Source organism: Aquila chrysaetos, chromosome 12 (assembly GCF_900496995.4).
Source record: "Aquila chrysaetos chrysaetos chromosome 12, bAquChr1.4, whole genome shotgun sequence".
Classification (NCBI taxonomy): Eukaryota; Metazoa; Chordata; class Aves; order Accipitriformes; family Accipitridae; genus Aquila; species Aquila chrysaetos.
The window spans coordinates 33,552,972-33,579,656 of NC_044015.1; the positions used below are offsets into that span (position 1 = coordinate 33,552,972).

The 26,685-nt window shown below is 42.3% G+C and overlaps 1 protein-coding gene across 1 annotated transcript in view; it reads right to left on the reverse strand.

Annotated features, from left to right (window-relative positions):
* Positions 1 to 1,130: 1,130 nt before the first annotated feature.
* The window catches only part of TRABD2B (TraB domain containing 2B), a 299,405-nt gene continuing 273,850 nt past the window's right edge, over positions 1,131 to 26,685 (reverse strand). The window contains exon 7 of the mRNA XM_030033800.1: positions 1,131 to 6,712. Within this exon, the coding sequence (XP_029889660.1) occupies positions 6,490 to 6,712 (223 nt within the window). The 3' untranslated portion in view covers positions 1,131 to 6,489. The remainder of the gene's footprint in view (positions 6,713 to 26,685) is intronic.

A 26,685-nucleotide genomic window follows, 5' to 3' on the forward strand; every position in this document is an offset into this window, starting at 1 on the left:
TATATTGTTTTCAGACCTGTGGCTGAACAGGACCCTTAAGAGCAAAAGGACTTGGCAGACTGGGACTGGCCAGAGCCAGGGACAGCTGGCAGTGCAAGACTGGTCAGGGCAGGGAGCGTGGGGGTAGGGTTAAGACCATGGTTGGACCACATGGACTGTCCCAGCTGGCTGCCAGTCCAAAGATGGAGATGGCAAGCAGCTTTGGCTGCCTGGCTGGTATTTCAATAGATGGGCTCTTTTTCAACTATGTTTTTAGAGAGGTTCTCCTCTATGTTGCAACAGCAATTCCTTCCTGTGCCATGGTTAGCTCGGTTCAAACCGGCTCAAGAGTTTATATGTCCCACTGCATTTCCTACGGTGGCTAGTTCTAAAACAGCTTCGCTGGTGGAGTCCTCTCAAAATAGTGTGTTAAAGAGCAAACGATTTAGCACATAATTAAGAAGCAAACAATGATGCTGCAATCAGCAAGAAGTCTGCCATGTCAGCTACAAGGCAGGATTTGGATGCAAGAAAGAGGGATATGCCAAGAAAAAAATGAGTAAATCTCAGTGTTTCTGTATCTTGGTGTGGAGAGGTAGCTTCTGCTCCATCCTCAATGGAGACACGGTTCCAGGGTTATTTTATTTGCCAGCAGCAACAACAATGGTTCAAAGGACATCAACTGTTTGCACTGGAGAAAAGTGCTTCCTGCAACCACCAAGAGTGAACGCAGATGCTTCATCTGGGCTTTTCCACACGCTCCAGCTAGTTTGTGCGGAAGGGCTGCCTTCCTGGCTCCGCGGCCCCTTGCCCCATGTCGGGACTGATTCTGTGCTTCCCAGGGGCAGCGCTGAGGACTAACAGCAGTGACAGTAACTAATGTCACTGGTGTAGCTCCATGGCTTGCAATGGTGTTTTAGAACTGTGAGTATCCAGGCAAACGGATTTAGTAGTGAGCGGCGTCATTAAAAAGGAAGAGCTCGGTTCTGCTTTCCCTCAGACTGACTCTGCAGAAAATAACATCATCTTGCAGAGGCTGTCAGGGTATTTTCTTGCCTGTCCCTTGCTGCCCAGCAAGGGGAGGTGAATCTGCTTGTGGCACAGTGTGGGGTACTGGTATCAAGCCTTTGAAATGGTAGAGGCAAGCCATTTGGAGCCTTTCCGTCTGCCCAAGCCCCACTCAAAACATGCCATGAGGTTAACCCCGTGGCTTCTCTTGAGTGACACGGATCGGAGGCTGAGGCTGCTCCAGACTCATTACACACCAGGGGGAGCAACTTCTCACCAATAAAAAGGTACAGAGAGAGATTCTTCACATCTCTGCAGGAATGGACTTGACAAAACCACATCACTTTATGAGGAACCTTCCCCAGCGTATGATTTCCTCCACCCCATATTGGTCTTGGGCAAAAGAGAAGCAGTGTGCATAAGCTCTACAAACTGAATGTTCCCTTTTTTTAGGGATTTCCTAGCTTTTAGTGCAAAGGAAAGAACCTAGACATACAAGATTCTTGTGCTATGGATTTATAATAACATTTTATTAATATATTATGCTACAAAAATATTTTGACAAAATAATATTAGAAAGCATCTTTTTATTACACTCTTCAAAACAGTTCAAATAAGCAGGAGGCGGAACAGGAAAAAATATTTGAAATACATTTGAATTGAAAACTGACAAATATGCAATTTAAAATTCAGTGTGAGCATGAATCTGCAGGACGGTTAATCATTCCTGCAGAAGAAAAGTATTGACTACTTATTGGAAAGACCGCTCTGCCTTTACCTAGATTAAGGTGCCTCCTGAAAAGCTAAGTCACAGGAAAGGTTGCATTTGGGTTGGGACAAAACACACACACACAGTCACACTGACATCCCCTATTGCATACATGCACATATACGTGCATACATACACACACACACACATACGCACGCACTCTATGATCTCAAAATTAGGCAATTATCCTTCTGCTTCAGTTAAGCTGAAACAAGCTTAAATTGAAGCTGAACTGTAGCACACTCCATGGACCATTGATCACTTCAGAGATATGACAAGCCCCTATACTTTTTGGATATAATATAGAAATATGTTACTAAGCAAAGTTTGGAATGATAACATTTATGCTGAGATAATAACTTTGGCACTTTGGTTTCTCTAACATAAATATATGCTGGGAAATTCCTCCCTAACAGTGGTATATGGTAATGACTGGGTCATATCATTTGACTAATCAATGCACTAAACATAGATTAAGTTCTCCCTCTTTCCATCTCTCTCTCTCCACAATTGTATATTGAAGAACTTAGATAAATACACAACTCTGTACCTTGGGTGTTCCTAAATTACAGTGGAGCTTGGAGGAATGGGAAGGGAAGTTCAAGAAAGCAGATTTTTGACACCTGTATAAAGCATAGTTATCATAAATCACGTTCATCATTTATTGCCAGAAGAGGTATTGCATTATTCAACAGCCCGAGGGATTGCAGAGAAACTACATCAGTCATAAAATATAAAATACCTTCTGTCCCAGCTTAGTAACTGGTTCTCCAAGTGGCAGTGCATGTTAATATAGCATCCATAGTTAAACATAAGCAAGACAAGCTTTAAAACAATGAAAGAGTGGAAGTTAGATCTGTGGCTGGTGGTATGGGATATTTATTCCACCAGGGCAAGACCTTGGCAGATAATTAGCATTCATTTATAAAGTTACAGTTACATATAATGTGAATTGTATTGGTGTCAGTTGTAGCTGAGTTGAAAAGATGAATCACATGAACATTCAGCTTTGGACTCATCCAAAATCATCTCCTTGATTGCTAGACATTGCATGACTCCCGATTGTGTTTCTCAGAGGTAAATAGTATCACCAGTGTTCGCTATTATATATAGCAGGCATGGATATTTTTGTTAAATCTCCTGCTCTTGGAATCTTGTGATTACATGGGAATCTGAGCTCTCCTTTGGAAGAAAGAAAACAGTCAGTTCCTAGTTTTCTGAGAAACCCACAGAGAAAACTGAAGTCCCATGAAACTGGTAGTCAGTGGTACTTCAAGAGCATGTATCAAATCTAATGCACACTTTTTAAACTCATGGTGACTATAATCATGATCCATTGCAATGGATGTGCATAGATCTGTGCTAACCAGTATTAGTGTATTTTAATTAATAGAGGGCTGCTGTAGCTGATTAGTAAATAATCCATTTTATCAATCACAGTGAGGGTCTCATTTTCCAGTATTGCTATGCTCACATGCCATGTACTGAAAAAAGTTACCCTAAGTCATACTTTAGGGTAAGGCAATAGAATAAAATAAATGTTTGGTTAGGGAATTGTGCTGAAGCCATTCATGTGGGGTTCCTGAGCTAGGATCTACAGGAAGCTACTTAATCTTATATTTATTGTAAGTCATGTCTTCTCCCTTAACCAGAGAAATCTCAGATGACCGAGTGAGCTAGATGCTTTTAGGTGGCAGAAGTCAAGTGTGTGGATCCCAAAGCCACGAGACACCTTGCTTTGACACCTGCGCTGCAGTATGACAAACACAGGGCACCAGCACGAGGGAAATTAGTGAGCTCCACTAACATTCATTCATTTCACAGAATGATGGACAAAATGCCAGGAAATGCAAATACGTTAAAACATACTTTGATATCCAAGCTATTTACATACTGCGATATCCAAACATACCGTGATATCTGAGCTTGTGAATACTGAATATTAGTGTCCAGTGTAGGAGTGACTCAGAAAAAAAAAAAAAACCTCATCAGTGACAAACGGAGAGACTATTCTGTGCAGCATGATGACAGCTGTGAGTGTGGAGATATCTGTGTGCTCCTAATATTAAAAAAAGCTCCAGAGGCTTATGGAGAATGCCACAGGTTGGGAAACTATAGAACTGTAATTTCTAGTCTTGGTCCTGTTGGTGGTTTTCCTTACAGTCTTGGATGAGTTGTTTTTGTTTTCTGCTCTTTTCTCTCTCCTTTATCTTTATGTGGTCTTGTCTATTTATACTGTAAGTTTTCCAACACCTGGAATTATTTCTGGGATGGTACCACAGAATCATTTCTGGATGCGATCAGATTATAACAAACAAAATTCAATGGGTTTTGGTTCGTTGGCTGTTCACTTTTACTATGTAACTTATCATCACCCTTAAGATTTGGCTACCTTATTCCCAGTTCCATTTTTGTAAATAAGACATTATAATTCAGTTCTGATCTCTGTCTTGAATACAGCAAGAGAACCAATCATCTTTTTAAATGCATTAATGTTGAATTTGAAGGTCTGTTAAGCCATTATATTCAAATGAAGGCATTTCTAGGGTAATAGCTCAAATAAAACCAAAATGAAAGTTCTCAAAATATGTTTCCAATATCCAGCTCCATGCAATAAATATTATGCAAGGTGAATGGCTTCTGTCCAAAACTAACATCTCTAATCTTCTGCTAGCCAAAATACACAATATAAAAGTATGCACAGGGCGTGCTTGAAGCTCACATTTGGGGCAAAGCTCAAAGTTTTCCATTCAGCCTTATCAACTGCTGTGCTTGAAAAAAATAGGGGTAGCTTATAGCACTGTCTGCTGTATCCACTTAAACTGACCACAAACCTACACAACCTTCTGTCAAAAGTAGAGCAAAGGCTGGAGGTCATGGTGTGCAGTAAATCAAAAAGAAGTTATCTGTATTCTCCCTGGCCTTTGCAAGGCAACAGGTTGGGATGCATGATGGAAAAGCTCAGTGTTTCATCATGGTTTCAAATAAAACCATGTGGCTTTTGTAGTCTAATTATTTTCTAACCTACTTTCCTGAATTAACTGGTATGACAACAAACAAACCGTGAATCCTGAACTCTCCCTCACTGCAGAGACTTGAAGATTGCATGGAATCATCTGCAGTCCTGGAGACCAGGCTGTAGGGCTGGTGGGAAACTGCCATGACTGTTTTCAGTCATATTATTATACTCATCGTTATCATCTGATATTTTTTTCCAGTGAAAAGCACTGCTTTTTGTAAAGAAAACTTTGTATTATATTTTCCTGTTTTTCGAATCTTCTTTTTTAACTAAGATGTTTTCATCACATGATTTGGATTTTTGGTTTGTAGATGACACTATTTCAACCAAAATTAATTTTCTGGTTGAAACCCTTGTATCCAAAGGGATTTTTCATCATGTTTTGTTGGGGGAAAAAAATGAACATGCCTTATTAAACATGTTTTTTTTTCTCATAGATGTTCACTGCATTCATGAAAAGTAGCTGCTTGGATTTGCTTGGAGCAAATTTTTCAGTGAGTGCAAGGTGTCATAACTTTTCCATCTAAGTCGACAGAGGTACCATAGTCTACAAATGGAGGAATGTTCTGTATGTCTCCATGACACAGGGGTTAATTTGGTTCCTGTGGTCTTGAAGAGATTTTGGACAAGTCATAATTCAGCACGGAGCTATTGGCTCTAAGCATCATAATAGCAAGATGAAGAGGAATTTGTAGATTTTTTTTGCCCTCCAGGTTGTCCATCTGCGTTAATACAAATGGTACAAAGAAGTTCCATAGATTAACAGAATACTACAACTTTATATCCTACAGACAGACCAAGTTCTGTTCTCATTTATGCTGGGAAAGGTTGTAGGCTTGTATTTATATAAAATGAGGGAGAGAAGAAAATAATTCCAGTGGGGTTATTTCAGACTTTAAAAGCAATTTTTTATTAAGAAAAAGGTGTCTTAATTTGCGTTAGCTAATGAATTAATCCCAGGGTGAAGAGGGAAATCGGTAATTTCCAAAGAAGTTAAATAGTTTAGTTAAAGACAACAGGGGAACTTAGAGGGTTATCCTGACTAATGACTTACTAAGTCATATAAAAATAACTGGTATTTTAGGTTGTAGCAGCTAATGAGTTAAGAATGCACCTATTTTTCTAATGGGCATAGGCCACAGAGAGCAGGATCTGCTTTATTCAGTGTAAGCTATGCAAATGAGATAAAAAAAAGTAAAATAAAGAAGTTCAGCAGAAATGTACTTATTGGACAGTTGCTGTAAAAAGTAATGGTTAAAGAAACAAAGGTGGCATTCATTTGGTGTCAGTTCAGACATTTGCAGAGTTGTCAGTTAGAAAACAAATATAGAAAATATTAATTTATCTGTTTCACCATCGCTACTGATTAATAGGGATGTTATTAACATATACAACAAGAAAAATAAGTTTACCAGTCGAATAAATACATTTTTTCTTTTTCTTTTTTTTTTCTTTATATGAACATGTATATTTTACAAAACCCCATAGCACTATGGGAAATAAAGATCCTTCTACAAAAAGAAGATGTAAGTCAGTGTTACAATAAAGCTTTAGAATTTCAAAATGTATCTGGGCAAAGAGACAAAATCAGCTAGAAGGCACTACTGAGTCACTGAGAAGGTCCAGCTTGTAACTGTTGTTGTCTTAACCTCCAATTCGTTCATAAATTATCTCTCTTCTCTATTGCAAGGGATTGAACATAATACTAATGTGGTCAGGAAGGCTGCAGTAGATTCAGGAGAAAAGAAGCTATGGCCATGCAGAGAGGAGAAGTTATTGATGGCCATAAAAGGCTGGCTGAAGCTGAGCTTGTAGGCTGAGGCTGGGATGGGCGATCTGAACGCGGTCTCTGATCCAGCCGGTTTGAAATCCAAATGGGAGGTTTGACTGTGATGTAGCCATTGGTTATCCTGATATAGGAAGGCAACGTGGTGGTGCTAAAAGAAAACACAAGAGAAGGAAATTACACAGGAGAACCCTTATCTCCGTGAGCTGTCATTCTACATGGCAGTAACAACAACAACAACAACAACAATCACAACTACTATTATCGTTTACACGCTTTAGACATGCAGGGAGAGCCCCAGGGGCTGATAAGCGTGATGATCTGGAAAGAGGTCTGATTCAGGATGTCCCTTAGCTTCAGTCTGCTGGTGGAATATAGGCAAAGGAGGGATCACTCTTGATACATCTAACTTATTGCACTCACTTTTAAAGCACCCATTATTGGCCAGCATCAGAGACTGTGATAGGTGTATCTTTGTGCTGACCCAGGATGACCTCATTCTTAGGTTCTTAAGTACCTTCTTGCCACCAAATGTCTCAAAATTTGTCATGTCTCAGAGACTGCATACTAAGTCCAGGAGTACAAAACACGTCCCTCCCCTGTTTCACAAGCCATAAAGAATTTCTCAGGATCCCCTTACACAACTGGCAACCTTGAGCACAGGAGACCAAGCAGCTTCGTTTCTCTTCCTGGCTTTAAGCCATTTTGGATCAAATCACAATGCCAAACCCAGACTCAGTGTGAAGTTTCCTGTCTGTGGATTTGCCTCAATAGTGGTGTGATTGCTTATTGATTGTAGCTTGAGTTAGTACTTTGATTTGAATTTGCAGGTTGGAATTCATCATGATTCCCATGACACTGAAGGTCAAAAAGGTCCATTTACAATTGATTTGGAAGTTTTAAGTTGTAATCTCCATTTCATAAATGCATTGCATTTCCATTGCATCCATTATTGGATGATCCGTAATCCACCAGTTGTCACAGAGCAGCACAACCGAGCACGCAAACTGTGCAAGGTGGATTCTGCACTTAAAAACAAGGCATTCTGCTGTGGAGCAAGGACAAAAAAGACAAGTTCCCCTGCAAACAAGATGTGACACTAATACCTGCAGATTGTCTGTGTTACTTTCTAAATCTTCTGTAAAGGGGATTTGGAGGCACTGAAAATGACTGTCAAATAATTTTTTATGGGGCAAGAAGCTATATGCAGTTCTATAAATATTTAGCTACAGCATCTGAGATCTTGACCTCAGAAGAAAAAGGCTGCATCTTGCATAATATCAGATAAAAGGAACAATACCTTGCTCCAGATTCATGCACAGAAATAGAATTTAGTAGCACTGAAGGCTTTTGTCTTTTTCTGTCTAAGCAATACCAAGATAGCTTTTAGCTCAGATGCTTCAAATGTGTTGAGTCAATCACGAACTGTGAGAAGATCAGAGTGCATGCAGAAGAGGGCACTGGTAAACACACATGCGGGTCAACATCAAATCCAATAGACAATCACTGCACTCTACACTTCACCTCGGGTTTTGGGATAATTCATTTGATTTCTTCCCTCATCCTTTATACTGTCACCACATCTTCTGGGTGGGATAGTTGTTCTGTAGCTAGAAGTGATCTTAACTAATGTGCAATGAATTAGAGTAAAAAGAAAATGCAGTCTTGAATTAAAGACATGGGAATTGCTTCATGGGAGCAGATAATCCATCTGACCAGTATTAGGACTTCGAGAGTGAAAAGCGATGCTTGCTCCAGAGGAACAAACTGCTGTAAATAGAGAATTCTGAAATCAAGCCTTTCCAGAGAAAGCTCTTATCCAAATTCCCATGGTGAGTGGTTGGTTTATGTCTTGAACTGATAACACAAGATACACAGCTTTAGAGCTTCTGCTATATTGCATCAAAACCACTGCAGTCACTTAATACAAAGAGTTGATCTGGGCTAAGCTAATGCCACTGTTTCAAATTTGTCCAGCTTTTTTGAGGAGTTAATTTAATGCTGGCAAAAATGATACAAGATTAGGCACTCTGTATCCAAGCTCCTGCAATACATAACATCAAGTATGAATGAACTTCCCACAGTGAATACAAAGCATCATTAAAGCATACTTCTGACAAAACTAGGTACTACATGCTCGGAATAATTCAGCAGAAATGCAGTCATGCTCCAACTTCTGATCCAGATCTCAGTCATCCTGTTGAGTGATGCTGTGGTGCACAGACCTGGCAACGTTGACAGTGGCATCACAATTTTGGGTTTTTTTCCCCTGTGCCAGTTTTCCCTAAGGTAAGTGTGGGTAGGTACTTGTACTCATCCTTTGGTTACTGTTTGTCACTTTACAGAACTACACAATTTAGCCCTAAATTAAATTTTAAACTGCAAGGAGGGTCTGGCTTTCAATTTCAATTTAAAAAACATTGCCAAAATGCCATTCAGACTTGCAGTTTGGGTGTATCCTGCTCCTGACACATTCTATGGGCTTGATCCTCCACTGTGATTAAAATATCCCTTGCGCAAACTGTCTTTCTGCACCTCAGGGATGTATTGTGTGAGATGTCCGATGGGGGACACAGGCTGGCCAGGGAACCTGTAAAAGAATCACAAGCCCATTCATCAGCCAACTACATCTAAGGGATTCCTAAAGCAGCCTTAAATCAACATTTTATGTCTCTGTATGAAGTTTCTAGTCAACTGCCAGAAGTGTTTTGTTGGGTTTTTGTTGATTTTTTTTCTCCCCTTGAAAACAGGTATTTTTTGGGGAAAAAACCCTTACAGTTTACTTAAAATCCCAGGGTTTCCTGTCAGAAGACCTGAGAATTTTTGACCACTCTTCTCCTCAGTCAGCGAGGTCATATTCTGTTTTCAAGACACTAGATTTCTCTAAAGGCTTCCTTGTTAAGATAAATACTGTTAGGTGGGGTTGGTTGTTTTTAAAAAATCCTGAAGTGCTTTACAAGAGAAGAACAGTGTGTTTCCATTAATGTGTACAAAGCATGCTAATAGCAAATGAATCACAGTTTATCCATGTAAGACATTTTCTTAAATGCAACTCTACTTCTAGCCAACTGCCAAGATGGTTTAGAGATATTTAAAGAGAATGATCCCTTTTACCAAATGCTACAAAACTCCTTGTAAAACCTCTGGTCCAAGTTTGTAACTAGGCTGTTTCTATAGTGAATGGGGAGAGAAACCTCTCCGGAATGTGGTCCACCTCATTCCAGTGCAGGTCTCTAGGGGTTACTTACTCTCGCTTGAGGTCTTTCTCTTCCTAGGGGTTACAGAGGGGCCCTAAACAGCCAGGTTAGATTACAACCTAATCTTAGAGGTGGCCCTGGTGTCAGGAGATGACTTCTCCAAACTCCCTCTGAGCATGTTTGCACGTGCACGTAGGATCTCACTGACCCTTGGACCTTCCCTAAGGGTGAAAGCAGCAGCAGAGTCCCCTGAACTCAACTGGAAAACTTCAATTGTCCTCAGGGAGGTTTTGATCATTCCTGAAATGGACATAGGGAATAACAAAAATGAATCACAGATCTGAGGCATAATAATCTAAATTATTATCATGCCTTCTCTTGCCAGCCCAGGATATTCTGTATTTCAGTCTTTTGTGTCTGATAAAAATATCTTTAATAAAACATTCCACATGATCTGTGGTGAACAGGCAACCACTGGCTCCACTGTTCATACCTCTCTTTTTTGCTTCTGTGTATAGGATTGTTTTAAAAATTTGGAAGACTCCAGGTATCTTCTAGCCAAATGACCTGCGGTTTCATATTCATGAACTTGTACTTTTGATCAGATAATAGGGCAGTTTTTTCCAAATCAGTGCATTAGTCATATATTGTCTTACCATCATTAGAACATGTAAAACTTTCCTCAAAAATGGGGCCTCAGGCACAGGCTTTGTGAACAGACCCTACTGAATCCAATTACATGATTCAAGTCCTCTACGCTGGGGGCATGCTGAAGCACCTTGATGATTTGGGATCATTTTAAAACTGAAAAATAAAACAAACACACATGCAACCCTTTGGGGGAGTTTCTGTTCTGGTTTAGCTTGCGAGGATTTTGCAAGGAGCTCACAACCTAAATTTTAGCATGACTTGGTTTATCCATATAAGCAGGGCTCATCTGACCACATGTGACACCACAACAGAATGAGCGAAGATAGGACCAGGAGGGACTTTCTGGCCATCTGTCCCAAAGACAGTGACGAGATCTAAACCTCTCCTGACATTTATGTCTAATCCAGTCTCAAAAAACCCCTACAATGATAGCAATTCCAGAGTCTCTGCAGACATCTATTCCAGCATTTCACCGCTCCCGATGTCCAGAATTACTGCCTAATGTTTCACCAAACCTCCCTTGCTACGGCGTGTGTTCGTGACTTCTCCTGTCCCCATGGGCAGGTTTATTCCTTTCCTCTTCTCAGCAGCCTTTCAGGTGTTTTGAAGACTTAACCATGTTTCACTTCAGTCTTCTCTCTTTTAAACAAACAATTCCCTCTGCCTTTCTCTGCAAGTCCTCAGGTGCTTTCCCTCCGTCCTTTCTTCCACTCTCCCCTGGCTCTGCCTAGTTGAGCAGTGCCTTCTCTGAAGTGAGATGCCCCAAACTGGAAACAGTAGGTCTAGCTGGGATATTGCCAGCCCTATGCTTTGTGCAGTAGGTACCACTGCTTCTTTTTTTGCAAAGCAGAAGAAAAGTGCATGAAAAATATGCAAACTCCAGGAAGACGGTCTTTTCACTACTTTTTGCCCCCAAAGTCCAAACTGCCTTTATGGTCCCAGTAACTGTTCTGAAGCTTATGAAAAACTGATGGTGATCTGACAGGGTGAGGATGGACTGAATTATGGTGATATTTCTATGCATTTTTAATCTGCTGCCATGCCTCAGTTGCAACACGGTTTCTGTTCAGGGTGGAGGAAGTGACCCTTTTAAGCATAACTTACAAAGTGTTTGGGGATTTTTCTGGATCAAAGGAACTATATAAACACATGACAACTATTTTTAATAAATGTAAACAAATGTGGACTCAGACAGCCCTTCTTACAATAGCATCTGATGAAAGAAGCTTACCAAGACAATGTGCCAGCATAGATTGAACCCTGAAAAAATGCATGTTTCAACTGAAAAACTAAAGAGCTAGTAAACTGAAGAAAATTTTTGAGTTAATACAATAATGGCTGTTTTGCATTTGTGATTTGATGTTAACCTTATGATGGCTAGGTTTTTTTTTAAATGATATTAAGCATATGCTTCCTGTTTCTTTTCAAACAAATTTTACCCTATTTTTTTTCCTTTTCATTTAATGAACAGATGTGAAAGGAGTTGATCACATCATTTTTCCGGTGATCAGAAATAATGTTCTGCTAGAGAAGACAATTATTCTTGGAACTAACCAGACCTATTTATGTCACCAAAATTTATTAATCAAGATTTGAAAAATACATCTGCTTAAAGCGCTGGGACGAACCCATTGCAGTATGTAAACAAGCTGGCTGGCAAGAATTCTGACCACACATTTGAAAGAAAAGAATAGGTGCTCAACCAAGATGCAAAAAAAGTACATTGGGGAAAAAAAATCACACTAGGAATGTCACAAGGATTTTACTGCGAAAACCGCTAAAGTAACCTCTTAAAGGGAATGTGAAGTCCCCACCTCCTGAAATTTTAATATTATTATTTGATGTGTTTCTGGAAGGGATTCTTTAGATCGGCACAGGCTCTGTTCCCCCCCAAGCTTCATCTCTCTCTTCATCATTGCTTTCCTTATGGACACTGTTCTTGCAGTCTGAGGGATAAATCCTGCAGGATGCTGAGTCTCTCGGTCCCCGACTAGCAGGACGCTAAGCACTGCAAGCACATGAGTACTTCCAGCAAGGCTAGTATTCACATACTTACAACTCAGCACGTCCTAAAGTCCTTTGTGGGATCAAGGGCAAAGAGGCTCACGCTTTCGCAAGGTTCAGCTGATTAAAAAAAATAATAATCCAACCTGGATCTGATTAAGGAATCCAGTTTTGGTCCAGAGGAGGCCACTACTTACTTGCAGTAGTGTAGCAAACTGCCTTTGCATGTCTGAATGAGTAAGCAATATCACACGCTGGTTTGTGGCCAACAGAGAAGACGGGGATGAGCCAAAGAAGAGCCTTATCTCTACTATTTTCCCTTTACCCCAGGGCTATTGGGAGCCCCTATCTTTGGCCATTTTCCACACCGCAAGCATCCATCCTCTCTGCGAGCAGCACAGCCGCAGAGTTGCGAGGAGGTTAGCTGTAGCCACGCTATCAATAGAGGGGTCAGGCAACAACATCAGGAGCATTTCAACAACCCGCCGCTGTCAATCTGAGCTTTCCTTCTGATGAGACTCAAATGGGAACCATCTTTCCACCTGAGAGGAATGTCACGCTCTGATCCAGCCTTAATTCAATTCTCTGGCTCCTCTAGAGACTGACAGCGAGCAATTCTCCTCCTTGAAGCAGGCACCCGTGAGCCTCCGGCCCCTGTGCGGAGGCAAAGGCAGTGCACGTCCACTGATAGAGGTCTGTTCCCCCAGCCCTGCTCTTTGTTAGGATCACGTCTGCCATGGCTTATCTCTAGGACAAAGAAGAAGATATCGAGGGAAAAGAGGGAAAGGGAAGCAGGCATCGGGTCTGACAGGACAGAAAGCTGTGAACAAGCATGCCAGGACCCCGAGCCACTCTGTCACCGTGTGCTGAAGCGCGGGAAGGCTGGTGGGGGGGAGCAGGACACGGCACACAAGGATGGGATGCTTGCGGGGTGAAGTGATCTGAGGCACCTTCACCTTCTGAACGTGCAGGACTGAGGCTATCGGCAGCACCTGCAGAAGGTGCCATCAAGGAGAATCACGGGCAGTGCTTCAGATGCCCTGGCCTTTAATAGGATTTAAAGGGTGGGGTTAATTGTAGCTATGCCAGATGCAGGCTTGTAGTCAGAGCTATTCAGCTGTGTTCCCGCTACAGTTTGTGGGGAACAAGATGTCTCCAGAGGACAATCCTTTCCCCGCAAAGGCATGTCTCTAAGGCAGGCGAGATGAGCTGCTTCTGAAGATCTCTATCTCTGGAATTCAGGTCTCCTCAATCCCAGCCAAGCTTTTGCCCCAGCGAGGGCTCTGACTGGTGAGGATGGGTTTCTGAACTGCGATGAGGCTGCAGCATGGGGAAGAGGAAAGCTGCTGATTCTGCAGCGCAAAAAAGCAGCAGCTGGTGGGGACGCAGCCTGCTGCCCCCTCTTTGGGGTCTTGGCTCTGAGGTTTGACATGAAGGAGGGGAAGGTGGCTTACTTGGATCAGGACATCCAGAGATGGTGTAAGCAGGAGGAGGCTCAACATTGAAATGCCTCTGGTGCATTTTTGGCCCCCTCTCCGGATGGGCCACGGGCTGGAAGCCAGGAGATTTGGTTTTTATCCCCATATCACCCACCGAGGAACCATCAAAACCTCATTAAATCACTTTACTTCTATTACTCCCCTGACTCTGATCTGAGTCAAGACCTTGACGCCACCGGCATTAACCCAATGTGAAGCGTTTTGCAGGCTCTCCTTGCGATTTGCAGGTCCCGATTGCCCAGGCCACCTGCGAAATACCTCCGTGATGACAAATTCAGCCCCAGAGTAACAGTGACCTGCGGCGAGGCTGAGCACTACGGGGGCATCCTAAAGCCACAGGTGGGTCATATCGTTAAGGCAAAGTGTATCATCTGCTGTGGGGCCAGAGGAGAGGACGGGGATGGGACGGAAAGGGACAGGGGCAAGGGAGACTGCTGCACCAGAGACAGGGGAAAGCGCAGGAGAGGAGTTTTGCTGCCACAGCAATGCAGCCTGAGGTCCCCCCGGCACGGCGGCACAGTGATGCAAAGGTGGACATCAGGATGCATCTAGCAGGTAAGGAAGGAGCAGGTGAGAAACAACTCCAGCACAGCCCGAGGGCCCTTTTCTGAAGTGAACTTCCAGCATGTGGGAAAGTTTCCTGCACCTCGCGGTCAGGTTTAGCTTTCCCCCATCCCCAGAGGAGACTGGGTATGGCCCTTTTCAACCTCCCACCCTGAAGCCCTTCAGAAAACCCTGCAAATACAAATCCTGCACCCCCACATGTGGCGGTGGCAGAATCAGGCCCGCCGCTCCTTTCCAGACAACTGCCGAATGGTGTAAAAACACAGAACGCTGTAAAAACCAGTAACCTTTGAAGCACACCCTCTGAGTAATTACCCCATTCCCATCTAATGACTTAAAGATGTTATATTCCTCTCTGATTTGGCAACAACAAAGATTTCGACCTTATTAAAACCAGCCCATCAGGAAACTACATGTCATCCTTTAAAAAAAGAAAAAAAAAAAAAGGAAAAAAAAGAGGGAAAAAAAAGAAATTAAGTTCCTTAAAATCCCTGTGAACAATAATTCAAGATACTGTAGCTGAAGACCCATGATTTGTTGTAGAGTGTCTGGGTGGTCCCAAGGCAGGAGATGACAACATTAGCTCTTTCCTTTGCCCTTCTAAGAAATGCTTTGATGATTCTCTAATATCCTAAGAATATCCCCCCGTGATTCTGCACTGGGACGAGGCAATCACAGAGCCGGGATAATGCATCCCAGTTTTACCCAGGGCCTGGCCTTTGCCAAGAGGGGATAGCTCAGAGCCCTTTGTTTCACCAGTTCTGCACTGACATCTGAGCCAGGATGTGTTCATGATAGTCTAAATAGTGATGTGGGCTCAAAAACATCCACAAACTCACCCCCACCCACTGCACACATCTGGCCGTGTACCTGATTTGTATGCACAATTAAAGCACTCATCATCACGGCTCAAATAACCAAGTACTTGTTTCACTGGTCCTTGGACAGATGATTGCAGTTTTTACAGCCAAAGTAAGCAAGAACATCAAGGGTGCATACACAGATAGGCTTAGTATTGTAAATATCTTGCCAGTGATGCAATCTATGAAGATTTTTGGGCAACCTGCTGATACACAACATGTGAAGAGTTAATTTGTTGGTGCTGCAATCAGGTGGTTTTGAACCAAATCCCAAGCATGAGCAGAATATCTGTCTTTTGTCTGTCTTTGCAGACTGGTTGCTCTCACCAATACAGCCCTACATGCAAAACAATTTGCATTTTTGGGGTGGTCAAAATCATAATCCATATTTTATGTCTTGGGCTCAACCTTTCAATTAATTAGAACCAGAGTGACTCGGTCTGCCCTCTCCTATGTGCACTCAAGTGTTTGTTTGGCATTGTGTGGGCCCTGTGGCTCAAATATTTTTTGCAGATGCACAGAATTAACCATGCATGTTTAGATGTGCTTGGGGAACACATACATTCATAGACATGTATATATTTGACCCTGTCACTTTCTTGTTAAACACTGTAAAAGATATCGACTTTCCCCTCCAGATTTTAAAATGATTTAGAATAGGCAGTAGTGGGGAAATACCTAAAACATCCTGTCAAATTAAGTATTTTCTCCAAGACTGTTCTCTAAGACACACAATTATTCCAGCTAAGAATATGCCTGTGCAATGTATTAAGGAACAGAATGAACAACTAAAATATAAACTGGCTTAAATGGATGTCCAATATACTGCATTTTTCCATTTGATTTTAATTTTTCTTTTTCCTCCTCCCTGTTCTTTTTCCATCTCTGCATAACAGTTATTCTCTCTGCTTAGTCTGTATCACATTTTTCTCTCCGCTGCGTCTGTATCACATTTTTCTCTCTAATTCACTGGGCTCACTTTCCTGCTCCCTGCTTGTATTTTTCCAGAGTCTCTCTTAGTAAGAATAATTAAGGTTGGGTCAGATCTTTGAACCTGTTATTTGGAGCAGTATTGAATTCAAGCTTGTTCCACTGAACAAAAGCACTGGCTTCTTCTTCTTTCCAACAGACTCACTCTCAAAATAAAAAAAGGTTCATAGGGTATATCTACCAGGTGGAAATGCCAAGGACGTTAAACTGCTGCATTGCCCACGAGGTTTGGGTTCCTCCTGCTGCTTGCAAAGCAACTACAGAGATACCAGCCACAGCATAAAATCCTTCTCCCCCAGCACTTCCAAACCCTCTGGAAACCTGGAGATGCCATCAGTGGCTCATAAAAAGCTGCCTGCTAGCCTGCAGGGCTGGAAAGGCTGCAAAAGCTTTCCCCTGCCGGGTGTCATAACCCGGACCCCGAAGTGCCTCTGCAGAACTGAGCTTCTGTGAGCCTGGTCCGCACCACGTCTCTCCACGGTACTGCTACATGAGGCATCCCTGACACCCAGCAGCTCCCAGGCAATAGGCTTGGCTCCCTCGCCTTCCAGCATCGTGGGCTCAGGCCCCAGGTATAATGCTTACTTTGTTCAGTTAAGTTATTCAGGAATTGTAAAGAGGAGATCTGAGTGAAATCGGAATTTGGCCTGGCATTTTCATAATTGCAGGAACCCAGCTTTTATAGCATTAAAACCATATGAATTTAAATAAATCCTACTTCTCCTTCATCCCAGTGAGTAACTGGACTTAGACCACAGCCGCCCTTTGGGGTCCTGCTGGGTTTTCAGCACGCAGTGCGGCCCGCGCTGCCGGCAGTGTCAGGGAATCAAATTTCCTCCCGTTTCACTCTACAATGAATCTGTCTTCTTAGATAAACCCGCTCCCACAGTATAACTGTGGTTAACCCCCTCTTATAAACCAACTGCCCACCACAACAGTAATGTCATCTTCTTCCCTGTCATACTTTTCTTCACTTGATTTCACAGGGCATGAAACTCACTAGTCAGAAGGGGAATAGCAGAACCAGAAATAAATCCCATATTCCTTACCCTTTTCCTTTGGGCTAGCATTGACAGTGTTGTGTGTTTGCATTTCCACTGAATTTTAAAGACATTTCTTTTTCTTTACGGTAGTTCACTGGAAGGTGAAGTCTTTTACATTTTATGGATTTTATGTAGCTCTGCTAAGTCCAGAGCTTTACCTTGAGGAACAGCAGATTTGCAATCTTTCAGGGTTTAGATACTGCTAGATACGAAGATCACTCAAATATATAATAAATCCAGCTTAGGGTTGCAGTGTTTGAGAAGTTTTGCTCTGGCTTTTAGACGGCAAGTGATCTCTTCAACACATCTGTGTATCCCTGGGGCAGACAGCCATTAACACAGCAAGCAGCGTCCTTTCAGAGGTCCCATCTTCAACCCAAACCCCGCTTTTGAGACGCCTCTATCAACTTTTCTCCCTGATGGGTGCAGTGCAAGGAGCAGCCATGGCACGGATGGGTCTCTGTTGCTTCCATAGGCTGAGCAGTGGGGAAATGTCTTGCTCCTGACCCCAACAGCCCCAAACCTCATGTGCGCAGGGGTCCGACCTCCCTGCAGGGTCACTGCTGGCCGTACCAGTCTAGGGAGCAATTCAGTTTGCTCTAAAGATGGAAACAGCCACATTTTGTCAGCCGAGTAGTGCTGTAAGTTAGGAGTCTGAATGTGGAGCTGGCCACCACCACAAAAGAAAAACCTCTGTATCAAGAATTGCAATTTAGGAAGTGCAGGTGTTTTACTACCCACTTCGGTGTTTAAGAAATCCAACTCACCCTGGGCATAAGCCCACTCAGCACTTCTTACAGTGTCTGCAACTGCAGTCGGCCTTGCAAGTTTAACGCAAACCACACTCTTCACCCACCCCAAACAGCAGGGTAAAAGTGCTACTGTGTATTGAATTTTCTCTGCCTGTTAAAGCAGACAACTTATTTTTCAGCTGAGTGAACGTAAAGAGTTTTGTAGAGCTGTGTTAAAGTGCATTTCAGATTCAGAGGAATTCCCTTTACATTAGGGTACTCAGTGCATTCTCCCTTCTTATCTGTTTGATAGGAGCCAGAAATATGGTTTTATTTTTTGTGTGTGCGATAGACAATATACCATGAGGAGTCATAGTTAAAGCCTCTAAGGAGCCAATCCTCAGAACATCTGGCTAGTGAAAGCCCTGGATATGGAAAATATAAATGTCAAGGCTCATATTTATAAATTGGAAGGGGCCATGACGACATCTGCTAACAAGCTTTCTTCCAGAGCCCATTTGCTGTACATGGTTATTCACAGGCAACAATAAACATGTGCATGGATCACATGCGTGGTCTGCCCTTCCTTTCAGTCGCCAAAGGAACACACGCTCCAATAACACACAAACGCTCTGTTCTCACAACACAGAAATACAAGTGTTTGCAAACCTCACAGCAAAGCTCTTGCATACCAGACCACAGTGGGGTACATTGCTGGAACAGACTAAAAATAGCTGGAGAAAAAGCCTTGCATTAACACAGAAGACAGTCAAACTCACTTAGTGCTGTTTCAGTGGAATAAGCACTCTCCTTTTTTTTGCCTTGCTCCACAGGAAACACTTTGTACTATAGGTCCAGTCCTGAAACCTTATTTTTATGACGGAGCAGTTGTGGATGGGAATCTCAAGACTTTAAATAGAGTCTAATCTATTCAACCGCAGTAGCTTAATATTAACATTAAACCAAGCTGTAGGTAAAATAAACTTGCTTCTACGTTTATACCCACAGGCGCCTTTTTTCCAGCTTAATGCCAACTCTAAGTGCATTTCTGATGCCTGAGAAATAAAAAATTGATCCAATGCATAAGCATAAAAGTTTTGCTAATGACTTATTATTGTAGATGTCGGGACCAGTTTGCCCCCAACAGGCCCCCAACACTCCTGGCATTGGCCACCATCAGAGACTGCCCACGAGGCTGCCAAGTTGTCAAGAGAAGGACGAGCATCAGCAGAAAGAGCCTGGATTGCTTTACGATGTCCATGAACTTAGCAAAGAATAAACGGAGCCAATGCTGACTGTCTTGTTCAGTCTGCAGTGCTCTCGGCCACACATACATCTGTGTGAATATGGTAGGAAAAGCAAAGAAGATGAAATAACACGGAGGAGATCTACCTCCTGGTTAAAAACATGAAGAAGCAGGATGCGTAGCTATGCCTCCTACCTACTGCAGTCTGCAGTAATGCCAGATGACAAAGACATGCTAGCTACAAGCGAGACATGCCCCCATCTCAAAGGGGCTGTGCTGCAGGCTGTAGGCTCCAAAAGCCCACGCTTTCATTGGCATGGACTGACTGCAAAGTGACGTGCAGTGTTTGTAGGATCGCAGCCTCCTGCAAGGTGAGCGCAGGGAGGTGGAGGTGGGTGCAGAGGTCTGGGGATGGAGATGGAGATGCTGGAGGGGTCCCTTCCTACTGCTTGCTCCAGGGCCCATGCCAAGCGCATGCAGCCAAAGTTAAAAAGGGCAGGTAGAAAAGGGATTGGAGAAAGAGAAAATTTAAGCAGAAAATGGAGAACTGTGGAACTGAAAAGTTAACAGGTTGTCCAAAATCAAGAGGAGTCCTGGCACTGGGTGAGGAAATGAGACCGCGCTGGCTGAGAAACAGCGGAACAAGTCGGGATGTGCATCACGGAGGAGGAGATTATCATAACTCAGCAGCTGCTCCTTCTTGAAATTGAATCCTAAGCAAACATTTTGTTTGTGCTGCATCAGACAGATCTTAGGTGGCTTAACAAAGCTAGCAATGGTAGGGCTACGTTCAGCCCAAGTCAGAAATACACCAAACTGGGGCAGATATAAATATATAATATAGACTATATTTACTCAACACATCCCAAATGAAAAGTAGAAAACAAGAAAGGAAGAGAAAACTCTTAATAGGTTCCATAAAATATCTTGCATTGTATTTTGAATCTTAATCAGCATTGAGGAGGAAAGAGCAGAAAGTGCTCTTGGATATCCACTGTTGAAAAATACCTCACTGTTCAAAAATCCTAGCTTTTGTGTGCTCCAATTTTGTTACTTGCTCGCCTTCAAAAATATGGATTTAATATTCATGATGGATTTAAATTTCACGAAAATAAAATACTTAATGCATTACCAATAAAGAGTTTAGTTTCACGAAATAAAATTGAAATCTATATACAAATTATGTCTCAATTTCCAAGAGACTTCTGTGTTCTTTATCTCTAATGATTTTATTTTCAGGTATTTATAGCTTTCATTAAAATACGGTTCGCACACCGCTTCATATTAATTGTTGATACCAGTGGTAAGACACTTAAGCAATAGTCAAAGTATATATGCAAAGCTTTTGCTTAATTTTTTTTAAGTTTATCTGTGTTTGTTTCATCACACAGTGGCAGCACATTATAGAGAAGAACAACTGAACAAAGCAAAACATACAGATCTTTTTGTGTGTCTAGCAGGTGAAAGTGTGGCCGCACATCTTTTCAGCCCCATCTGGAGGATAACAAATTAACTCTTTGACTTTACAAGGGGAAAGAAGTTATCGCTCACGGCCAGCTGACAGGGAGGGTCTATCAGCATGGAGATGCTAGAGTTTCGGACACGAATGTCAGGACTTCCCATCCGTTACTGCGATGCACGAGAGAGTTGTGTGCCGAGCCCAGGTTTCACAGCTTTAATTAATACGTTCTGTGCACTCTGACCGACCTGATAATCCAAGAAGCCTCAATAAAAACCATCTAGGGAGGGAGGATATGTCATCACTGTATCGTATGTTACAGTCAAGAGATTTACCTCTTATTTATACTGCACTGAGTTCTACCATGCTGTTATTTTACTTCCACTGGAAGGCTTGTGTACTTGGGGCTGTGCAAAGGGCATGATGAAAGAATTGCCAACAGTGCTTTTTTAAAGGAGGCATCGAGCCATCTGCTCATCTTAAAGGGGGATAAAACGGAAACAGTAAGAAACGAAGAAGGGGAAAATGCAGTATTCCCCATGCTTTGCTCTCTGCTCAGGAGGAGCTGAGGATGCCTTCACAGAAGCAAGATTGCGTGTTTGAGAGAGGCATGCAACAAGGGGAGAGAGAAGGACCAACTGACACCCTGCTTCACTGCCCAAAATGTCTTCTTCTGGCTGCTGTATGTCCACCAGAGTTCATAAAGAACTGGGCAAAGCAAGAGCAGATTTTAGGCCAGTTCAAGACATAAAGGTTCAGCTTCCACTGAGGAACCAGGAGGGAGTATTTGTCCAGGAGGTGTTTTGAGACCACTCAGCATGACAGAATGATCTTGTACCCAAGCTGTCAAACCATGAGATTTTTCTGATGAGTAGATATTTGTATGCCATGCCCTGGAGACTGGGGGAAATCACTGATAGGGACTGTGATCATGAAGGATTCCCGAGAAGGAAATCCTGCCAGGAAAACAGCGAAGAAAATGGTAGACAGAAGTGCTGGAGGAAAGCCACACAACACAGTTAAGCCCGAAAGAGCAATGAGGTGGGAAGGTGGGACTCCAACACACCTACGCTCCCGCTGTTCCTGGCTGCTGGAGCAGTCCCTTTGGGAGACAGGTTCACTATAACAAGTTAGAAAGGTCCTGAAGCTGCATCCTCATCTTTGGTTGAACACAGGGCAAATAAATGCAGTGGTGGGAACTGCTTACTTGGCTGCATGGAGACAGACTGGAGGAGGGAATGATCCCCTCTCCCCATGAGCATCAGTAGGCATGCACTCTTCAAGCTGTATCCTTACCAGGGAGGCGGATAGAGTAATTTAAACAAACAAGGCCCCAGTGATGGAAATTTCAAGCTCAAAGCTACCATATGGAGGGAAATCATCTGACCACAATTTACCTGTTAGACTTCAAAAGTGTCTAGGTCTCCTCTAAAGAAAAGCAGTCTTTTCTTTAATGAAGTTAAGTACTGTATTTCAGCACTGTGTGTTGTGAAAAGGAAGCAATTTGGATTCATTTACTGAAATTTACCTTTCAGATGCAGTTAAGTGAAATTAAAAGTTTGCCTGAGTTGACAGAGTTCTGTTTTCCATCACTGCATTGTCTTGAAAGAAGGGATAACAGGCTAAGTGCTTAAATTCCATCCAAACTGATAAGGTTCACTCTATACAGGCACACTTAGTGCAGTTTATTACACATTGTCTCCCTTCATCCATCACTGGTATAACCTTTTTTTTTTTTTTTGGCCTAAAATAACTGTTGCTTCCAAAAGAAATTGATATTTGTGATGTTGTTGCATTCATCTGGGGTTGAATAGTCAGCACTGGGCTATCAGAGAAATGCCATTTCCAGTTACAGGGGGAATTAATTTCATTTCCCACTAATGGCAGGTTTTTCAGGGCTGCACTTACATCTGGGACAAGAATTTCTTTTTTTCTCTTCTGATAACAATTCTTTTCCTTTAATTTCTTTCCTGTGCAAGTGAAGCATCTGTGTGTCCTCGGTGTCCTTCCAAACACCATCTTCACCCAGATCTCTTTCTGAGATTCTCTGAATTTGCTCATTACATCCTCTCAAATTCTTTCCTCCCACCACTGTATTTCTCTCTTTCACATCCCCCAGCTGCCATCGCTCCTTCCAAAGCTCACACTTCCCGAAACACCCTCCCCGTTACTAATACCCCTCCCTCCCTTTTCCCAGGAGCTTTCCTCCCACCCTGCGTTAGGGCCCCAGGAGCTATAACGCTCCCTCCCCAGCTGGGAGAGGTTCTCTGTTCTCTTGGGCTGGTTTTGTTTGTAGCCTTAAACCGTTTGCTCACTAGAACAAAGGTGCGATCCTGATCCGGCCTTCATTGACTACTCTGAAACGTCACAGACATTTCTCTACTCTTTCAATTAACTGAGCAGCTCATCATGAAAAGCCAGTGAATGATCTGTAATTAATTATTTATATTACAAGGGGAAGCTTAGCTAACACAGGGTCAACAGGAACAATAACACGCTCTGTATGCCAAACTGCAGCCTTCCAGTCCAAGGGTTTTGCCTCCCTCCCTGCTGCCCCAGCTAGCTTTTGGCTACGGGAGCTAGCTAGGGTTTAAGTTTTGTCTAAGTTCAAATCCCTCCCAAAGACAGACTTCAGATCTGCACATTTCTGCAAAATCAAGTCATTAAAGAAAAAAATCCCGCTACTTGAAATCTCCATTTAATTTTGTTCTTGACAAACAATTTCAAACAAACTGCAGCCAGGCAGGGCTTTTTTATTTTGTTTAGATTTTGGGGGAAGGAGGCAGAAGGGAGAGGAAACCACACTTTTCATCAGGATTTTTTGTTTTTTAATAGCCTTCAGTGTAGCCAATTACTCAGGAGATCAGCAAATCTTAGCTCTGTCAAAGACAGGGAGAAGACAGAGCAGAAGCTTTCTCATCCTCCACAGCGGTACTAACCCTCCGACACACAAATCTAAACACCGTCCACGCAGGGGTGCCAACTCAAATGCCTCAGCTGTTAAGACAGAACAAAAAGGAAAGGACAATCTCCAAGGTATAACTGAAAGTAAATACTAATAATGATGTGTGACATTAAATGATGACTCATTTTTCACAAGGCCATTTCAGATTGTAGCTATAACCTCAGATCAGACCCGAACGACTGCGTGAGCTGAAGTCTTAGTGGAACCATTAATTATGGATTTCCTGGCTTTTATAGGTTGGAGTCAGACCTTTGATGTTCCTTTAAGATTGTTCTCCTGTGTTCATTTCCTTTGTTTCTGTGTTGGTAGCTTAAAAAAACACCCCAAGATTTCCATGGAAGTGTATGAGATAGCCTACAAATGCGTAGTCCATAAAAGCCCTGCAATTCATGGCTCATAAAGTCCTCTAATCCACGGTCAATAAAGCTTTGGAAAAGAGCTGTATGAACCACAGTCATTTCACAGTTCAATGAGGTTCATACAAGAATCAATAATCTGGTTTAAATTTGCCTGGATTTGTCCTCCACCTGTATATTTCTCTTTGACTTTTCAGGTTGAAAGGCAGCTCAAACACCTGAATTCTGGAGACCTTGCATGGAAACAATGAGTTTTATGCAGCTTTCACCCAAAAGCCGTAACAATGACCTAAATCCCTCTACTTTGTCTCAAAGGTGAACAAGTGAAGTTTCAGGTGACATCAGGTGAGTTAGGAAACTCAGACTGGAGGAAGAACCATTTGGAAATAGGGGGCCATAGGCTCAAGGTAATACTATATGCAGAGACCTCAGTCCATATAGAGAACATGGGGGGCTCCAATTTAAGTATATGCAAATGCACAATGGATCTATAGGACAGGCCAGAGTGTGACCTTCTAGTACACTGATTATCCTCCAAAAATGAGTGCTAACAGTCTCACTGTTGAGTGCTGGTGAACATTACTGAGGCAATACAATATAAGTTCACATGCTTCTCTCCTGCACAGGTAATGCTTTGTTGCCCATATTATTAGCCATCCTAGCTGTTTCCTCCCAAGAATGATCATGCTACGAAGTCTGGTGACAGGCACACATTTCTGCTCTTTTCTTGCCAATCAGAAAGGAACCAGTTAGAAAGAACTCACTGTTTATTGCTTTGTGCAAGGTCCAGCTTGCAATTAATGTTGATGAAACACAACTGCCAAAAGCACAATATGCAGCAGCTGGTTTATGAAAGTTGAGACGCCATCCAATTTATGGAGAAACCAGAGCTGGTTGTGAGTCTCTGATTTAGCTGAACAGTTTGTATTTTTTGTTTTGTTTTGTTTCCAGGAAAACACCAGAAGTTACTCCAGAACTGAAGAAGCACTAAAACCATCTGAAAGCACTAAGGCAGACTTCCCTTCTTCCAGCCTTTCCTCATTTCTAGGGCTGTGATCTCCCACTAATATCTCCCTGGGATCTTTCAGCAAGGCAGGCAACACACAGTGTCTGGTTCATCACCAGCATGGTGGGAACGAAAACTTATGTTTCCTTATCCCAATCTCCATACTTATGAAATGGAAGCAGAGGGTTAAAAGGTTTTGATTCAGATGAAATCTCACAGGAGCAGAGAGTGAATAATTTAACTCTAACCTGGGGAACTACCCTTTTAAATACTTTTCCTAGGAACATTTCTTACTGAAATAAAAACAGCAAAAGGCACAAAAGTCCGCCAAAGCTATGGAAGCACTACTGTTTTAAGCCCCCAGTGGCACATTTCCACAGCCATATCAGGCCCAATATCCTTTCTGGATAGATAGGATGGGGGCAGAAGGATTGTGCCTAACTGCCAGGCTCCCACCAGATCTATTTAAGCACCTCACTTGTATGACACATATGGTGAGCTGGACCAGACATCCTTGTGAAATGCTGGGACATCATGGGACACCATGACTTGGTGGCACCCAGGCAGAAGAAAAAGTGAAAAGTCCCTTGTCCTTAAGGCAATCAACTATGTCGAATGAAATGCCTCTTAGTTCATACTTAAACATCCTCTGTGGGGAGGATCCAACCACTGAACACACTTCAAGAACAAAACACATGAATCCTTCTTACCAAGGCTGGCAGTAACCTCAGAAATAGCCTTACTACGTTAAGATTAATATGCACCACCTTAACAACAACTCTTACAGCACTCACCCTCAGAATACAATAAACTACAAAAAAAAAAAAGAGGCAACTGCTCCATTAAAAAGAATGAATAAAAATTAAAAAAAAACACCCAAGAAACAAACCACAAATATGAGGAGTTTTTTCCTTAGGAAAGGGAGAAGCCTATGAGAGACTCTGACTCATTATACTTGCAAAGAAAATGGGAATAAGAGTAATGCTCAAAGACAATTATTATATGTATAGGCAAGCAGCCAGTTACCAACAGATTATTTCATTCCTTTCACTTGTTAGGAGATCTATAAACATTGTGGTTGTTTATCTGCCCATGACTTGGTCTAGATAAAAGCACTGAGCTTTCCCAATTTTAGAGGTGGGAGAATAAATTGCCCAGGAATCCTAAAAGCACACATCGAGAAGCCCTGGTCAAACATGAAGGTTCTTATTCAAACACCAAATTGGAGATTTTAACCTTGGCTCAAGATTGGCTACAGAAATGTGCCTACCTCCATTCTCTTCACACAGAGGCCTTAGTTAAATACTTCATTTTGCCTGTTTGCTGTTTTCAATACAGTCTGAGAGTTAAAACATTTCAGCCCCAGAACACAGTTAAGAAGACTGAAAGTCAGATATGTCAGAATCTTAAAAACTCCCAGGAATATTTTGCATGGTTGGAAAATGGGCGAGTTTTGGGGCTGAAAACTGACAGTAAAGATTAGAAAATAATTATTGGAAGAAAGAGGGCAAACACAGAATATTTTCCATTCTAATTTTTTCCCTGTTTTTACT